A 19,567-nucleotide genomic window follows, 5' to 3' on the forward strand; every position below is an offset into this window, starting at 1 on the left:
CGAGGGTTGTATTTTTTTCTTGCGACCCAATTTGGAGGATCGTAACCGGAGGGACAGTACAGTAGCCGAAGATTTCTTTATGTGTTGGCGTCTTCATCATCAACGAGTTGTCTGTCAGATCGTGAAATTTTTTATCTGTTTCTTCGTGTCGCGACCTCATTCTTTGCTATCGCCGGAGTTTCTTTGTTGTCGTCGCCCTGTGTTGTGTCCCTAGCTTCATCATCGGTCGTCTTCTTGCTTCATACATCGGCGCAGGTGTTTCAGTGGCTGCCGTCTTTTGTTTCTGGCCGGTAGTTGTAGCTTTCGTTGAAGAAGAAGAAGAGTGGTTGTGCTGTGTTTGGCTACTGGGGTCTGCTATCCCTAACCCAGAGAAAAAGAGAGTTGCAGAGTGATTTTTGAGAGAGAGAGAGAGGGATCTGCCATCCCAAACCTCGCTCTAGCATTACCTTGCAAAATTTTTTTTTTACATGTTTTTGTTTTTGGCATATTTACAGCAAAGTATAGTTTCCAAACGTACTTTCAAATTTGTTCCAAAACACCTTATAACAAAAACATTATTTTTATTTTAGCTAAAAACAAAACATCAAAAACAAAATGCATACCAAAAGGCCCTAAACAATTACACCTTATAACATAATTGAGTGACTAAAATTACACCGTATAATATAATTGAGTGACTAAAATGCTGGAGTAATTTTTATTCTTCTATATATAACGGCTCGGTTTGAAACTGGGACAGACTGAGCCGTGAAAACCGAACCAAATCGACCAACCCAATACTTTCTCACAGGACCGACCTTGAGGGAGAATATTGGATTGTTACGTTTGCACATAACCCTAACAAACCCTAATTGTTCTTCATACATTTTATAGAGAGACCTATATACACACGCATATACCTATAGAGATACCGAGTTACCTAGCCCTTTGTCCCTTAATAATCTAATTCTTTCGTCAGTTTGTGTTAAAATTTCAGATCCCAAAAACCCAAAACCAGAGAGAAATCAGCAAGATGGATCTGAATTTATTCAGAAAGAGATTGAATGAGCTATACTCATGTTGGAAGAAACTCAAGGAAGAACTATGGGGAAATTCAGATCTTCTCGTAATCCATACACCACCTTCTAACCCACCAGCCGTGTCCTCCTTCTTCTACTTCTGGTTGATGGGTCATGATCTTCCTGACACAACCTCCATTTTTACCCAGAAAGAGATACACTTTATCTGCCCAAAGAACAAGGTTTCTGTTCTAGAAACTCTAGTTGGTCCTGCCATGGAAGCAGTGCATGCTCATGTTTCAGTCATTGGGAAGGAGAAAGGGAATGATGGGTTGGCCTTAATGGACGATGTTATTCGCCGGATGAGCCCTCTTGTAGTAGGGTGTATACCGGGGGAGTATCCGAAAATGGAGGTTTTAAGGCACATGGAGTATCAGTTTGTGACTGTGAACAATGGGCTTTCGAGGCTGTCAAAATTATTCAATCATGGAAATAAAAAAGTTAAGAATTTGGGGAATTCTGGGAAGATGAGCAACTCTAGGGTTGATTCTAGATTTAATGGTAATGGAAGAGGGAGTCAAATGGGATGTGTATTGGATAAGTTTGAACCGGTGTTGTCATTGGCAAAAGAGAGCAAAGAGAAAGGTAATGCAGATAAATCGAGATCACACGAAGAGAACAATTATAGGATTGATTCTAGATTCCATGGTAATGGTAGGGGGAGTCAAATGCAATGTGTATCGGATAAGTTTGAACCAGTGTTGTCATTGGCAAAAGAGAGCAAAGAGAAGGGTAATGCAGCTAAATTGCCACCCAAAGTTGAAGAAAAAAAACTTTTGATTGAAATGGAAAAGGGTGATGCATCAATAAGTATCTGTCATATGGCTAAAGTTTCTTCGCATGATGAACAATTAGAAGGCAACTCCGATGAGTATATTTTGCTTAATTATGAAGAAGATGAGTGGGAGTTGGTTGATTAGGCATATGTGCATAAGGTATTTGCAAATTCAGAAAGGGGTTTTTCTCATTTATTTTGTTTCCTCTCGTTTGGGTACATATTTGTTTTTTCGATCAATTTCACTTTAGGCATATCTTTTCTTCATTAGGTACATGAGTACATTGAATAAATTAGTTGGATTTCTTTGTATCAAGCTTGGGAAGTCATCACCATATGAATATATATAAAAGGGCTTGTTTAAACTTTAGACCCAATTGCAATAACTTTTTCATATTTATTGTATTAAATCTTGAGAAGCAAGTTTGTGTTTTAGAGTAGCCATTAGGTTTGTCCCATGTCTTTCCTGTAGTGGCCTTTGCAATGTATTATTGTGGTGAAGAGCAGGGTAGTAATTAGAATAGTTTTGTTCTAGTATGCTGGCTCTGCTTTTTTTAACATGATTTTATATATTTAAGTCGCTTACGCATTACTTGTTTGTTTCCAATATTTCCTCAATTATTGTTCTTTCTCACGATGCCCTCATTTTACTTGCACAAATAATAACTTTGAAGTTATTTGCAGACAGTGATAGCTTGGGATATATACCTTATAAATTACTATTTGTCACACCCCTTTTCACAGAGTGATAGTTTTTGGTATCAGAGCCTAAGCTGTAGGGAGAAAAAAACAATAATAACTTAAATTCCAAATTAAAGATGAACTAAGTACCTATTATAGGTTGAAACAACTCAACATTTGTCTTATTTGATGATACATGCACATCAAGTTATAGCAGAGTACAATTTATTTTTCCTATTGAGTGCGAGGTATGCAAAGTTTGATGCATATGATTAGCATCTATAAAGTAACATTATGCTGGTTCATTCTATATGTATAGCCATGTGGAGTATATTTTGTGCATCTAGATGACCACAAGCCCTTTAGACTATGTTTTTTATTTTCATGGATTTTGCTCATGATGCTATTATATGTGACTTTTCATATATACTCTCCCTGATTGTGATTGGGGTCAGTTTTAAAACTAGAACTATCTATCCGTAGTGTTAATTTTTTCTTAGTTTGGTAAGAAGGGATTAATTACTTACCTGGTTCACAAGGTTGGTCATGGTCTTCCAATAACGTGAATTTGATTTTATGAGTTAACTCAGGATTGAGTCTAACAGAAGAATTGTTCAACGAAATTTGCCAATCATATTACTAGAATCCTAAAAATCCCAACATAATGTTTGGGGGATTGTCTGAAAAATAAGTGTTTTTGTTTAGGGAAAGATGATACTAGAAGAGTTAAAAGCGGCTCTCTAAAATTTACTCTAGTCAAATGGATTGATAGAAGCATCAACTTGCTTGAATTCAAACAATTACTTAGCCAAAAGATTTCCTTTTGGCCTGATGGAGGTTATAATGGAAATGAAGAAACAGCAGGATTCGTGATTATAAGCATTCTAATAATCCTTTTGATTCTTGATGAGGCTGATGAACTTGAAATATTGTTCAATTTGGTGATGTTCCTTATAAGAAATAAAGAACTGAAATTCCTATCTAATGGATCGCCTCGTGTGTTAACTAGAATGTTCAAAGGTTGTTTGAGGCCAACGATTGTTAGTGTTGTTCTTAGAGGAGATAGTGTTGAAGACAGAAGCTTCTTCATGGGTTGAAGTTAAATTAGATTATTAGGCCATGACAAATATGGTTTTGGAGGTGTTGTTGATCACTGTTCCAGTTGTGGGCTAGGAACTATGCTATGACTTGTTGGCTAGGGATAGGAACTATGCTAGCTCTTCATATATATAGACATGGCAACTGTTGTATCAATTGGTTTATCTCACGTGACCTTTACATAGGCACTATGTTTCGTGGATTCTATTTCTTTTCACAATCACCACTTTTACTTCGTGCCTACACTGATGCAGAATGGGCAGGTGATCCAACATACCTCATTCCACTACAGGATTTTGCTTCTTACTTGGAGATTCTCTCATCTCTTGGCATAGCAAAAAACAGACAGTGGTTGCTCGGTTTAGCACAAAAGCCGAACATAAATTTCTTGCTCATACTACCTTTAAGCTTCTGTGGTTGCGTTGGCTCCTTCAAGACATGGGGATTTCCTCTTGTGCCACTCCTATCCACTGTGCTAGTAGGTTCAGATAGCACACAATGATGGCATTTCAAGATACCTTACAGTTGCTATCTATTCCTTCAAAAGACACCACAAGAAAATTAAGCATTAAGTTATTAACCATGGGCTTTCTACCACGGGTTGGCACAGCCCGTGGTAGAAAGCGCCCTACCACCCCGGGCTGGGCCTGTGGTGGAAATTTACAGTTTTACCACACAATTCGCCTGTAATGGAAAGTGTCATTTATTTTTTAATTTTTTTGTCCTTTTCCCCCCAAAAGATTCTAATTGGTGCTATTGGAATCACGCTGATATTTTTTATTAGCTAAATTGGTGATACCCCCAAACACTTTATACCCTAACATGCTCTGATGCCTTCTCCCTTTATCCAAGATGGTAGTTGGCTTGAATGAGCATTCGGTGGATGGGGCATCATGTGAGCCCTTCTTCTACTTACAGTTCTTTGATGGAGTTGCTAGATCAGAATCGTAGAAAGAGGCCGGAGAAGCTGCCCGTTGACCTCCCTGCTAGTTCAAGTTCAAAGCCCTAACCCTCCCTCTCTCTATTGAAGCCCTTTAATTTCTCTCTGATTCGAAGCGAACTGTTGATCTCCATAACCAATGCTTCAATTACTGAAGCCCTAACCCCCCTCTCTCTCACTCGAAGTAAACAATCAATTGTACCAATAATTGATTCATTTTATAAGGTTTGGCGTCAAACCCCTCTGATGTTATTTTGCTCATTCTTTTTTCAGTACATCATATGACCAATTTAATTTTTATTTTGCTCAAGTTTAGAGATTTGTTTGTTGATAAATATTGTTCTCAGAACCCACCTGTAGTTACTTATGCAACATAAGAAAATTGTATTCCCGAAAATTCTTTTAAACCTCTAAATTTGGAATCCTACTACGATCCTATATATGGTTTCTCACATGGCTTTACTTTGATTTTAATTGATAAATGAAAAAAAACAAAACAAAACATTTGAGTGAAATTGATTGTGTCAATTGCAGAGGTATTTCCTGGCCCAACTTTGCTCTGCTACTTTATAATCCCTGGCTACTTTGAGCTAACATCACATCTTTTTTTCATTGACAAGAACCACACTCACACCCAACATCTCATCTTCTAGTTTACTATTCCTATTTAATTGTAAGTCTCTCTCTCTCTCTCTCTCTCTCATCTACTGGATTAGTTGAGTTGACTTGAAATTCTATGTTTTATGCACTTCTTTAGCCTTGTGACTGCCCTTGATTTGAAGTTGTGGGTTGAAAATTCTTCTAAAAATTTACTGAGAATTGAAGTCCCTTGATGCATGTAGTATCCAAAAGTTCCGAAACTGTTAGTGTATATTGTTTTTGATATATTATTGTCATTTGTGCAAAGGGTTTAATTTTTCTGAAAATATATGTTGGGGTTTGTTGTATTGACTTTACAATTCATGTTGTTCATGTGCCAAAATTATTGGAAATATTGATCTCTGTTCTTGAAATCGATACCCAACCTAGGATTATATTATGTAAAGTTGTGTGTTCTCGTAAGAGCAGAGTTTTACGTGAAAAAGCAAAGAAGAGTTCCTTTTATTTATTTGTTCATTTATCTATTTTTTCACCCATGTTATGGATCATATTTACTGTCGGTTTAGATGTACAAAACTTGTTTAAAGAGCACTGAATCACGATTTTAAGAAGCATTATTTTTTTATGGGTGCCTTGGTAATCAGGGGTCACGATTTTATCTCGCCATGTTTTAGTTTCTAAAATGAAAATTACTTAATTAAGAACCTTTATTTATTTTGCTAAGAATTAAATTTGGGATGCAAAAATTTCATTTATATGAATCATTCTTAACAGAGTGCAATCTTTGGTCCAAATCTGAAGATTCTTAATCCGGGAGAGTTCGCGGGTTTTGTCTCGATACCTTTGCCTGTCGGGTATGTTATCAGAATCTCCTCTCTTGCCAAATAACTAACCGTTGACCTTACATGCATCCCAATGACTGCATTTTATACTGCAAAATTGTTTGAGAATTTTATTTTCGTTCTGTTAATTCAGCCCCTTCGCTTAAATGTTATGGGCTTGCCCTTGACTGCATGTAGTTCTTTCAGTATAAAATCATTGCAGTCTTGGTATGGAATATTAGATTAGTTGATTTTGTTTCCTGCAGCAATTGAAATGAGGCTATGCATCACAATTGAAATGATGCTATTTATACCATTCTTATCTGAGTTCAAAACTGTGTGTTTGTTTGTTTTTTTTTTATATGTCACTTGTGCTGATTGATAACTTCTCTTTCTTAATTACCGGTTTAGTTTTTCCCTTTTATTTCTAAATTTTATTCTGAAGATTTTTTTTATTGAGAATTATAGTTAATTAGGAGTTACAATTGGGATTGAGAATTACATTTAAGACTAAATTTTACTTTTGAACTTTATAATATATAGTGAAATTTATAATTAATGTAATACTCCCTCTATCCCATTTTAGATGTTGCTTTTGGGGTGTAGGAATTTTTAAGGGGACATGTGGGACATGCCTTGTCTCCCTGAAAAGTTACTAATTTGCCCTTCTAAGTTTTGAATATTCAAGATTGAAATTTTAAACTCCAATGACATATATGGAAAGATGTAAAATATATTGTTTGAAAAAGGAAAGTGACAAGTATTTTGGGACAGACCAAAAAGGAAAGCATGACATTTTTTTTTGGACAGAGGGAGTAATACCTTTTATTGAATTATATTTAAGATAGAAATCTATTTTCCATAATTCCAGCTCAATTTATGCCTATTATTTTCTAGGTTTTGACCTATTGTAGTGTTATGTTGACTTATTTTCCTTGGGAATATATTTAGTAGCTGGAGTTCTCATTGGTAAATCATTGTTTCTAACTTCAAAGACTATGGTTTATCTAGTTTGGCCTGTTGGTGACTGGTCTGTGAATAAGGCTTGGGAAAGTCCTTCATTCTTAATGTTAACAAGTTCATTCTTAGTGGCTCATTTTTTGGACTGGAACAATGTGTTAGCTAGAAATAGAATATGTTTAGGGGTATTCATACTAGAGAGACAAAATGTATCCACACTCATGGGATTAAGCTAATTAAAAAAGTGTGAATTGGAGGATTTATAAGCTCTGCTCTAACTGTTCTGATTGCTAATTTAGTGATAACTTTTAACAACACTAGTTTAGAGCGCTGTTAAAAGTCATATATTTATTCTTCATGTAAACTTAGACCCGTTCAAGGATCATTGCTTGGTGCAATGGTTCTTGAATTGTCCCGTTTGACAGTTTGGGAATGCATAGATCTTCATTGCAGTGTGTTACTCGTGTTATGTTCTGTTGTAAGAAAATTTTGCCAGTGTTTCTCAATGTTTCTCTGGGTACATATTTAGACTTTGTGTCATACGTTGTTGGTCACAACTAACTGGTATATGTGCATCGAGTTTATCTTGTGTACTTGCAGAACCAAGGGGAGGTGCTACTGAAATTTTCTTAGAATTGGAATGTAGCATTTGAGCAATTCACTGTGATGCAGATTATGCAATTCCTGAATGGGATAGGAAAACCACACCTGTAGCAAATTCTTGATGCATATGAGAATTCTTACTTTATTTTTTCTTATGGTTGTAACGTATGCTCTCACCGATTCTTTTAAAAAAAATTTGGTAAGTAAGATTTTATAAAAGGCGACCAAAATGGACACTATAGCTTTAATCCATCCACAAAATCCAAAAGACAATCCATTGAATTACAATCCTGCCCATTTACCCAAAACAATAAAGAAGTAAGAATACTGTATTTAATAGTCCAAATGGGAGACTCCTCTCCCTCAAAATATCTCCTATTTCTCTCACGCCACCTAAGAAGCACTGACACGGCACAAAGGGATGCCGCACCGGTGTTGGACACATGTCCGATACGCAATAGTAGTGTCCGTTTATTTTATTATTATTATTTTGATCGACACGTTGCCGGACACGTTAGGGACACTTCACCGGACACGGCTGTTTGGAAGAGAAGATGCAGATGATATACAAATAATATACCTGGTTGACTGATTGGAGTTTTGTTGGAGAGAAGATGAAGATGATATATGTATATATATATATATGTGTGTGTGTGTGTGTGTGTGTGTACGAGTGTATCATGTATAAATTTGAGATAAGAAAGATAAGGATTGACGAGGCGATGAGAGAATCGCTGTGAGAGAGACTGGAAGCCGAGAAGATGAGGAAGAGATGGACAAGATGTTGGAACCAGAGCATCAGAAAGAAGAGGTTGGGGAAGAGTGAAGGGGATAAGAACAAAATCTTACTATCATGTTTTCGTCCCTGTTTGGTTATAAGAATAGGAATTCGTCCCTGTTTGGTTATAAGAATAGGATTTCGTCCCTGTTTGGTTATAAAAATAGGGAGCTGTGTCTTGAACATATATATATATATATATATATTATCTTTTATATATTGTATATGTTAATAAAATTTTTACCTCTTTTTTTTTTTTCAAAGAAAGCGTGAACTATTTGATGGGTTTAATTAAAATAAGCTATGTTTATTAGTAATATAAATTAGAAATTGAATAAAAGTTCATTTTCTATATTGGTCCATTCTCAGCCTCGGTAAAGTGCATCTTCTTGTGATAGAAATGAACAAGAACAAATAAGTTTTAGCTAATGTAATAAAAAGCACCCTTATTCCTGTGTAGGGGCAACTCTTATGTCTTCACCTATAATAAAAAATTCTAATATTATTTATTGGCGTATCCCTGCCTTATCCGTGTCCTATTATTTTGAAATTTAGCTTGTCGCCGTGTCTGTGTTGTGTCGTACCTATGTCAGCGTCTGTGCTTCTTAGCGCGCCACAAACCCCACCAAATACAAAGGGGAGTGGCCCTCCAAGCATCGTTGACTCGGCTCTCCACTATACACCCTTTCCAAGTCTCTAACAAGTCAACCGTGGATTCTGAGAACACCCATGGAAGACCAAACACAACCAAAAACATAGACCAAACATCCCTAGCCACCGAGCAATGAATAAGGAGATGGTTGACAGATTCTCCCGTCTTCTTGCACATATAACACCTGTTAACAACAATTTGACTTCTTTTTATAATTTTGTGATATTAAGGATGCTTCATTTAAGTATACTTTATGTTACTTTTAAATATATATATATATATATATATATATATATATATATATATTTTATGAATGCAGCATTTGAGCTTGGATCAATGACATTGAAGATGCTGAAAGTGATCTAGGCGCTTTTCAATTTGAGTTAAATTCCTTATTTGAAATAATATAGTGGCCACACATGCTTTATATATATAGGTTCATTTAGTTGCTCTTATTATTATTATTATTACCTGTTAGAGGTAGTTCATATATGCGTATGCATGTGGAAATTGTGAATTCTTGTTATATAGGTAATGTGGCATACTCATTTTCTTGTCAGGCTATTTTGTCCATGTTAGGTTTAAGGCATGTGATATGTTTTTAAATTTTAGGGTTAATTACATTCACACCCCCTGAGGTTTGCCTTATTGACAGGCAGATGAAACTTGGCTTATTTTTGAACGCTCACACCCCTTGTTAGAAATTTAATCCAAACATGCCCTTAAAAGGTGAGAAAAGACAAAATTGCCCTTCAATATTTTAATTAATTTTAATTGTAAAATATCATAAATTTTAAAAGACTAAAACACCCTTGAATTTACAACACTATCTGGAAATTCAACCAGTCTCTTTCAAGACCTTGTGCACAAGCATCTCTGATCTTGGCAAGACGACAACAGCGATAACTTCTCATTGTGGGAGTCCAACGACGAATGATGGCCGTGAAAAGTCTCCATGATATTCTCCATCACCGATTCAACAACTGATTCTACCTTACAGCCATGATCGGGCATCGTAATTACCGTAACCAATTTTTGATCTAGTACACCTCACAGTCAGTAATCGAACCCCTCAAAGTAGTTACAATGAGGTGTACATGACGATGTGGGTTTCCCAAATCTAGCACCAACTGGAACCCAAACCCAAACCGCACCCACTGCTCTCAAATCCACTCCTCCATAGGTGGTGGGGGTTGGTGGTGGATGAAGTGGTGGTGGGGGTTTGATGGGGAGCCGGATGTCACAAATCCAGGAACAACAACCCAAACCCGAATCACTTAATTTTCTTGCACTCAGTGCTTCAATTCCTCTGGGAATGTGAAATTAATTAAATAATCGTATGTAAATAGTGTGAAATTGATACAAGTTCATATCACCGTAAATATGCTCATCTCTATGTAAATGTATATGAATGGAGTTGAAGACCCAAATTAATGATCCAAAAAAAATAAAATATATGAATGGATATTCAGGTGATTGAATTTTCTATCCGGATGTATATGTGTTATGTGTGTGTATATATATATATGTATACCTTGACAAACAAATGAAAAAAGAATGTGTCAATATATATATGAACGTGCGTATGGAGTGTAAGGGTTCCAACATGTGAATTTGTTGTTGGAGGACGAATAATTTGAGGAGGCTGTTGGGTTCACTAGTGTAGAGAGAGAAACACCAATTAAATCAAAGACACTAATTTATTTCATAAAAGCAAACAAAGACAACCTTTAGTTTTTTATTGTTTTGTTTCTAAAAATGGAAAGAGAGAGAAAGCGTAACAATGGTGGATTGTGATTGTGGTGGCGGCGGCTATGGTGGTAGAGGTGGATATAGAGAGGAAGAGAAATAGGGTGGGTAGTTGTGGGGAAAGAGAGAGAAAGTGAGGGTTAATTTGGTCCAATGAAATAGGTGAAAGGGTAATAATGTCAATTAACAATGGGTCAGATGTGGGAGATGACTATTGGGATGCCTTTGTTAAGTTTATCAAAATTGAGGGGGTGTTATTGTTCAGCAAAGCGTTAACTTTCATCTAGTTGTCAATATAGCAAACCTTAGGGGGTGTGAGTGTAATTAACCCTAAATTTTATTTTCTTTTAGAAGTAGTTTATATATGTATATTTTACCAGGCAATTGTGAATGCTTGCTACATAGTTAATTGACATTCTGATTTTACTTTTAGGTAGCATAATTTTTTTAAAAAAAAATGGATGTGCCACATGATCTTTAAGCTATACATAATCGCAATTGTATTAGTGTGTACTTACAATGAACTTGGCTTAGGTTATTGATCACTTCTACAAGAAGTAGTCACTTATCATTTAACAAGTCAGCAAGGAGTCATGGATAAAGTCTGGATTCACCTTGATGACAGGTTATTATAACCTAAATAACCTTACCCATAAAAGTTTAGACATTGTACTTGTCATTTTGTCATAATTAAAATTTTGAGTTTTCAACTGTACAGCTTCAATTGAGTATAGAACTGGAGCACAAAGTTTTGTTGAGTGGGCTCAAGCTAATGCAGGGACTCAAGATAGTATTTTATGCCCCTGCCTGAAATGTTTAAATTCATTATATCAACACTTCAAAATGGTTTACGAGATAATCGGAATGGATTCTAACCTACACTGTATGGGTCATTCATGGAGAGAATCGAAGTACAGAGGTTGAAAATAATGGTGATGAGGATGGTATGGAAATGCCTGAATCGTATAATATGTTTAGAGATGCATATTTTGATGGTGCAGACAACACTGCTACAGAACCTACTGCTGGAAGTAGAGAGGATGAGTTCAAAGCCTTATGAATTATGAATTTTCAAGTGCTATGGGATCACACTTTTTGCTTGGTGAATATGATGCTTCAAGAGGTTTTTGTGATTAAGCGTACTAGGTAGTTCATTGTTTTTAATATATCGTTTTAATGCTTTTCTTTTCTTTTTTTTGAAATTCTCGTATGTTTGTTACTTGGGGTAAGTGCAAAAAACACCCTTGAAGTATACTTTTCATAGCATTTTTATCCCCTATTTAAAAAAGTGTGCAAAAAACACCCCTATTCTTTTCAATTTGTGCAAAAACACCCCTCAATTTATATAATGCCCATTTTACCCTTTTACTTTTCAAAAAATGCCCTAACCTTACTCTCCACCCCAAAACCGTAACCACCTGGCAAGCACCGACCATGAAACTGGGTCTTGATCGGCTCCGGCAGTCTTGCGGGTATCGGTGCTTAGGTAGCCATCTTCTCGCGGTGGAGGTTGCAAACGGCTGGGAAGAGGTTGCCAGAGAGGTCTGCGTTCACAAGGTTGATGAATTTCAAAAATGTTGAAAGTTGAGATTCTCTCGCTCTAGCATTTTGGGTCTATCACAGTGGCATTTCAACACAAAACCAATCGTTCTCAACCACAATTCCTCTATTTATTTGCCTTATTAGTTGGTATTTGAATCGAAATTATCCACAAAACCCATCCCCCACATGATGAAACCAACCCAACCACCGTCTTTAACTCCACCGAATCCAAAACATATGTGGAACTGTAACGATCTGATAATGGAAAAACCCAATTCTCAAACAGATTCATTTAACTGGGATTATGTGAGTTATGATGTAATGGAAATGATTCTCTCTTACCTCCCAATTCTGTCAATTGTTCGTGCCTCTACAATTTGCAAGCTTTGGCACTCGATCATCACCTCTGTATCTTTCTCCACTCGCGTCTCCGCTGCGAAAAAGCCCTGGTTTTTCCTCTACGGCCAAAACAACATCTTCTTGAAGAACAACCAAGCCTTCGCTTTCGACCCTAAAGCCAATGAGTGGATCAAATTGCCCACCGCTCTCTTCCCAGGAAGAGTCCTTCATCGGCTCCGAAGGCTTCTGCTTCATCACCACCTCCTCCACCGCTGCCAAATTCAGCTTCTCGTCTATCCTCGAAGGCTCTGGCGGTCTTGCGGGTATTGGTGGTTGGTTATTGTTTGGTTTATCAATTTGCTGATGAATTTTCTGGGTTCTTGATTACAGTAGGCCGAATTGGTAAATTGGGTTGTCATCTTTTCTTCCTTCGGCGAACTAGGCGTGGTTTCCTTCTAGTCTTCGGTCCTTTCCGGCCATGGTTTAATTGGGTCTCGCTTGTGGGTTGTTTGTATGGGGTTGGTGTTGGCATTGTGGGTTTTTAGTAATTTCACAAAATATTAATTTTTTATATATATTATTAAATGTGTAGCTAAGGGCATTTTAGTCATAAATGTGAGTAGGACCTATTTGCACAAATGTCATAGCTTGGGGGTGTTTTTTGCACGTGAGGGATGCAATATGCACTATCAGCATACTATAGGGGTGTTTTCTGCACTTGACCCTTTGTTACTTAGTTATCATTAGACTAAGAAAGTGAAAAAAACCTGATGTTACTCAGTTCTCCGATGTTAGTGTCTGTTTTGATGATTAAAAACCTGACGAGTTCTATCCAAAACTGAATTGGGCAAAAAATGTTGATCGGAATCTAACACTAACTCATCAGAGATGCTAATGTTAAAGTCGTGGCAGCTTCCGAGCTCATTTACTCTTTATACAGGCTATGTTATAGTAAATGACTCTTCTCCCCTGGCTGTGAATAACCCCTCGGAAACAATTGTAACATTCTTAACAGCCTTCATGCACAAGTTAAAATAATATAGCCCTCCCAGTGAGCAAAGGACAAGAAGTACCACATGACAAAAAACTTTGTTATTAAGAAAAAGATTAGATTTAATGAGTTTGTGTCATTTGGTTTTAAGTATTTTTCATCTTTAAGAGATTGCTTGAGCATGAAATTAATTTAGAATTTAAGCCCCAAAAAAATCCCGAGCTGGTCCGAATTCCATTGTTCTTTTGGGAAGTTAAAGTCCAAATGTGCTTTAATATGGAAGTTTTTAATTCCATATCATAAAATTTGCTTTAATATGGAAGTTTATTTCCATATCTCAATAATTTTAACTCCCAAATCTCATTCTCTAGCCAATCATGGTGCCGTGGTCCTCTATGTGGATTCCCCATTGGCAAACATTCTAGTAGTTTAGGTAACAGTTCAACACTTCTGAATTTTCTAAAAGATTAATGGGATTGATTATGAATTGTACTTGATGAAGGTAAATGTAATGACTCATCTCCTTTTTGTGCTCGTGTTAGGAGTCAGGACAGGATTAATTGCCCCCCCTGATGCGTAGGATAATGATCTGCAGATTGTAACAATTTCAACAGTTAGCCCAACATGTAATCGAAAAATTATCATCGACTGATGTTATGCTTCACATGGTTGCCTACAAGGCTATAAAGCAGAGGAAAAAATGAAACATGAGATTCTTTATATATTTTTGATGTCTTACAATGCTTTTTTACCGGTTAAACTTAATGAATTTTGATCTCTACGTTGGCAACTCATTGACTACAACTTATGCTTGAAGTGATGACAAAGCAGTAAATTTAGGCAGCACAAGTAGCCTATGATTATAATTTAGTTAGAATGAACTGATGGAACATGATTTATGTGATGGACCTGATTTGAGTATTCACCAGTGGAGGGCTAAAGAACATTGGTCCTGCATTTTCAGGTAGCAGTGTCCCCATCCTTTGCTTAGACTGCTTGTTTTGATCGGGCAGCTTTTCTCACAGCAGTCGTAATTTTTTCATAGCTATCAATTTTGTTTTTAAATATGAAGAAACTTTACACACATGGTGCCATCTAATAGGAAAATGGAGATTCTGATGCTTCCAATGAATTTCTCGTCTTTGTAGGACATGGGGTGGTTATCCAGGTCTGCAGTTGCTGCTATTTTTTTGTTGCTGCTCTATGTAGTTTTTGCTGCTGCACCGAAAACAAGTTACAGATGTAAGGGGAAGCCTTTTTTGGCAAGTAAATATCAAGGGAAAGGCTTTTTTATTTTTATTTTATTTATTTATTTTTTTTTTTAGATGCATTTTTTGTTGAGTTGGCTTAGGTGGTTGGTTACGTCTTCTATGATTTTTGGCCAATACTGAACATAGGGATTTTCTAAAATTTGCTTGTAGTCTGTTGTGACAGTGTCCTTGTGATGCTTTGTGAAATGCAATCATATTATTTAGCGGGGGAAAAAAAGATGTATGAGGTGGATCATGTATATTGGTTTCTGATTTTTGTAGCTCATGCCCGGATGGTTATGATGTTATTGGTCCATTTTATGTGGATTCGGGTTCGATCATTTTGTTGCATTTTTTGTTTGCTACAATTTTTTGTTGATGGTCTGGCTTCTGTTGGCTTCTTGTGGGGCTATCTTGTATAGCTGTACGTGTTGTACAACCAAAAAGGGTATGCTAATGTTTCTGCTTGTTCATGTACTAAGAGGGCTTTATATCTACCACGGGATATTTAGCCCGTGGTACAAGGTCAACCAATTTTTTGTTGTTACTACCACAGTTTCAGCTTGTAACCAGTGGTATTACAAAAAACAAATCTACTACGAGAAAAATTTTCTTGCGTCCATTATACTATGCAACTGATGCATCCAATTGTTCATTGGCGTGCGTATTACACGGATGGTTTGGATGCGCCCGTTACATGATGCAACGGGTGCGAGGAAGTTTTTCTTCACAAACTTTCCAAGTTGACACTGTGATAGAAAAGCTGGTGAAAGAAAACTATTTTACCCGTGATTAATACCCAATTTTCCTGTAATGAGATCAGTTGGCCGATATCTTCACTAAATCTCATCCCCTAGCCGATTTCGTGACATTGTGTCGGAACTTAAGTTTGTTTCATAACCCATCATGAGTTTGAGGCATACAGTATATATACTTGGCCTCCATGTCCAATCAACCTATATATATATATAGGCACCTCAGAATATATAGATTCAATACATAACACTTGGTAATTTAAATGACAATCATTGTTCCTTTCAATGTTTCACGTGGATGTCACTGTGAGACGAATAGCACCCGAAGTAGCAACATTTTCACATGGTCCATTATTGTGCGTCGAAGTACCATAAGAATCTACAATATGTATCATTGTAGTAACATTTTCAAGGGGCCCATAATCCATTGTCGGACAAGATGTACCATGGTAAGTTTCATGTGGTTCAGGAACGCACACGATATATAGCCTCATCATAACAACTTTTATATTCTAAATTTCTAATCCACTCAGCAAAGAAGCAACACACGGTGTGTGTGAAATGGATCAATTGAAGCCAAGTGCTGCAAACTCCAGTCCTCTCACTCCTCTGGGCTTCCTAGAGAGAGCTGCTACAGTATACGGCGAGTGCACATCCATCGTGTACAACGAAAAAACTTACACGTGGTCGGAAACCCACCGTCGATGCCTCCGAGTCGCTTCATCAATCTCATCGCTCGGCATCACAAGAGGCCACGTGGTCTCGGTGCTGGCCCCCAATGTCCCCGCCATGTACGAGCTCCACTTCGCCGTGCCCATGGCCGGAGCGATCCTGAACACCGTCAACACCCGCCTCGACGCCCGCACCGTCTCCATACTCCTCCGCCACAGCGAATCAAAGCTCATCTTCGTCGATTATCTCTCAACCTCTCTAGTTCTAGAAGCACTCTGCCTCTTCCCACCAAACATCAACCGTCCTACTCTCGTCCTCATCACGGACAATGAAGCTTCATCACAACCCACCGACGATTTTCATACTACTTACGAGGGTTTGGTTGATGGAGGTGATCCAGAGTTCAACTGGATCCGACCCAAAAGCGAGTGGGACCCAATTGCGTTGAATTACACATCGGGCACCACCTCGTCTCCGAAGGGAGTGGTTCATTGCCACCGTGGGATTTTCATCGTGGCCGTCAATACATTGATCGAATGGTCCGTTCCCAAGCAAGTGGTGTACTTGTGGACCCTACCCATGTTCCACGCAAATGGATGGAGCTTCCCGTGGGGAATCGCCGCCGTGGGCGGCACTAACATCTGCCTCCGCAAATTCGACGCTCCGCTCATCTACGACGCGTTACGGCGGCACAATGTGACCCACATGTGCGGAGCTCCTGTTGTGCTGAACATGTTGTCCAACTCCCCCGACGGCGAGCCTCTGAAAAACCCGGTTCACATCCTCACCGCCGGAGCGCCACCGCCTGCGTCGGTGCTACTTCGGACCGAGTCGTTGGGTTTTGTAGTTACTCACGCTTACGGTTTGACGGAAACAGGCGGATCAGTGGTGTCGTGCGAATGGAAGCCGCAGTGGAATCGGCTTCCGGCGACGGAGAGGGCGAGGCTGAAGGCGAGACAGGGAGTGAGGGCACTCGGGATGAGTGAGTTGGACGTGATAGATCCCGAGTCAGGAGCGAGTGTGACTCGGGACGGGTCAACAGTGGGTGAGATTGTGTTAAGTGGTGGGTGTATCATGCTGGGTTATCTCAAAGACCCAGAAGGGACGTCCAAATCGATGGGAAACAATGGTTGGTTCTATACCGGAGATGTGGGAGTGATGCACCCAGATGGGTATATAGAAATCAAAGACCGATCGAAGGATGTAATCATCAGCGGCGGCGAGAATGTGAGCAGCGTGGAGGTGGAATCGGTTCTGTATACGCACCCGACGGTTAGTGAGGCGGCTGTGGTGGCGCGACCGGACGAATTCTGGGGCGAGACGCCGTGTGCTTTCATAAGCCTGAAGGCGGAGACGACGGCTACGAAGAAGCCGACGGAGAAGGAGGTGATGGAGTTCTGCAGGGCGAGATTGCCGCACTACATGGTGCCAAAAACGGTGGTGTTGAAGGAGGAGCTTCCAAAGACGTCCACCGGCAAGATTAAGAAGTTCGTACTGAGAGAGATCGCCAAGAAAATGGGATCGTCGAGGACGAGTCGTATGTAGGAAACTGAGCTGAGTTGAGTCGAGTCGAGTCGACTCGTCACAGAGTTATTTATGTATCAGTGGGAGAGAGTGGAGTCACCGAATAAAATTGGGATAAGTGGTAAAATTAAATATAAAATTAAATTGATATTGTTTAATTTTTGTTTTTGGACATATATTTTAAATGTTAACTCTTGTTTTGACATGTGTTTTAAATTTTTTAAGTCATATCAGCAATAGGATAAAATTCATCCAAATTGGATTGGCCTAAGTATTGTTTAAATATATATATATATATATATAGAAAAACCTAATTGAGTAGCAGTTAGTTGAGATCAAAGAGGAATTGTGTCTAATCAAACCGTATTGAGGTGAATCGATTATATTCAATTCGGTTACCTCAATCTCTAATGGTCATATTTTAATTTTTTTTATTATTTTTTTCCTATCTAATTGATTTTTAAATATATGTACATACATTTATGTTTATGAAAACGGTTTTAGCGTTTTCAATTTGTCAATATGTGTTTTTCCTTTTTTTTTTAAAAAAAAATCATTTTTCAATTTAATATTATGTGCATACATTTATGCTTGTTAAAAGGGTTTTAGGACTTTCAATTTGTCAATATATATATTTGAAAAAATCTATTTTAATTCAAACCGAAAATAAAACCGTAATATTTACATATATTTATGTGAAAAGGATTTTAGATCTATATATATATATATGATGTAGTATACTCCTATAATTTGTTCAGAATCTTCAGACTCGATGTTCTGTGTCTTTTACACATGGATGCTGCTTTTCCTACCACTTTTTTGCAACTTTATTTATTATTTTTTTTATTTTTATTTTTATTTTTTTTTTGTCTAATAAGCATATAATATGGAGAATTCTTTTTCTACCCCATAATCCATATAGCATAATGCATGGCCCCATGTATAAACATTATTATGTTTTTTGCTTCACCATGTTTTTAATGCATATATGTCTTTATCTTGTGTGGCCCCCACATCTAGCAGTATTGAGTTGTTTCATTGTCATGCGTTTGTTTTCAACACAATCCCAAAATGAGATTTTGTAGGTTTTTTTGACTTCTGTTTTGTTAATTTTAGGTGCAGAAAATACCGATGGAGGATTTAAGAGAATCTTTGTTGATGAAGACGTATTAGAAATGATTGAAGTTAATCGAAACTCTGATGTCATTAAATTGTTTGTTTGTACACAAATATCCTCGGAGATGACTTTCTAATGGGCTGTTGATAAGTTGGTTATTAATGCAGTTATGTTGTTTTTAGTTATGTTATTTTTGTGGGCATCGAATTGATACGTTGAATTTAGAATTGAAAAAATTTAATTTAAAATTTGTACTAAAATTCTTTGAAGAGGAGTGTTAAGGACAGTCATGCTAGGAACTGTGCCTCTATGGTCATTTTCCTAATTGATCACAATTCATATATTTACACCTTTATTTACGAGATGTCTTAAACTTTTGAGATAAAAATGTTATTGATATATATATATATATATATATATATATATATATATATATATATGTTTATATTTGTATTTATACGCAATGAACTAAGAGAGATAAGAAAGGGTTAAATGACATTTTTGTCTTAAAAGTTTATTTATTTTTTTTAATTTTTATGTGGGGATTCTTAATTATATGTCAATATTACAAGTGACAAAGAGTGATACTAAATACAAGATATGATGGAACATCAACCAAAAAGTCATCCTCTTTCGTGCACGAAGGCTCTTATTTATAGTCT

General features: G+C 37.3%; 1 protein-coding gene and 1 long non-coding RNA gene across 3 annotated transcripts; both read left to right on the forward strand.

Moving 5' to 3' along the window:
• The first annotated feature begins 4,386 nt into the window (after positions 1 to 4,386).
• LOC132266457 (uncharacterized) lies at positions 4,387 to 15,178 on the forward strand. Of its 2 annotated transcripts, XR_009468635.1 has the most exons (4): positions 4,387 to 4,777; positions 5,087 to 5,225; positions 5,927 to 6,006; positions 14,736 to 15,178. It is a non-coding gene; the product is annotated as an uncharacterized LOC132266457 (long non-coding RNA). The 2 variants fall into 2 exon arrangements; XR_009468634.1 differs by lacking the exon at positions 5,087 to 5,225 and having other exon boundaries at positions 4,391 to 4,777.
• A 923-nt stretch (positions 15,179 to 16,101) lies between these two features.
• LOC132266458 (2-methylpropanoate--CoA ligase CCL4-like) lies at positions 16,102 to 19,174 on the forward strand. The gene has a single exon (XM_059767332.1). The coding sequence runs from the start codon at positions 16,154 to 16,156 to the stop codon at positions 17,807 to 17,809; it is 1,656 nt and encodes a 551-aa protein (XP_059623315.1). The 5' UTR covers positions 16,102 to 16,153; the 3' UTR covers positions 17,810 to 19,174.
• Positions 19,175 to 19,567: the final 393 nt, after the last annotated feature.

Source organism: Cornus florida, unplaced genomic scaffold, assembly GCF_030987335.1.
Source record: "Cornus florida cultivar Cherokee Brave unplaced genomic scaffold, ASM3098733v1 CherokeeBrave_3.0.0_Hap2_Chr07, whole genome shotgun sequence".
NCBI classification, from domain to species: Eukaryota; Viridiplantae; Streptophyta; class Magnoliopsida; order Cornales; family Cornaceae; genus Cornus; species Cornus florida.

Bases quoted from the DNA above. Each gene is read 5' to 3' on its own strand.
- LOC132266458 (XM_059767332.1), top strand. From the start codon at position 16,154: ATGGATCAATTGAAGCCAAGTGCTGCAAACTCCAGTCCTCTCACTCCT.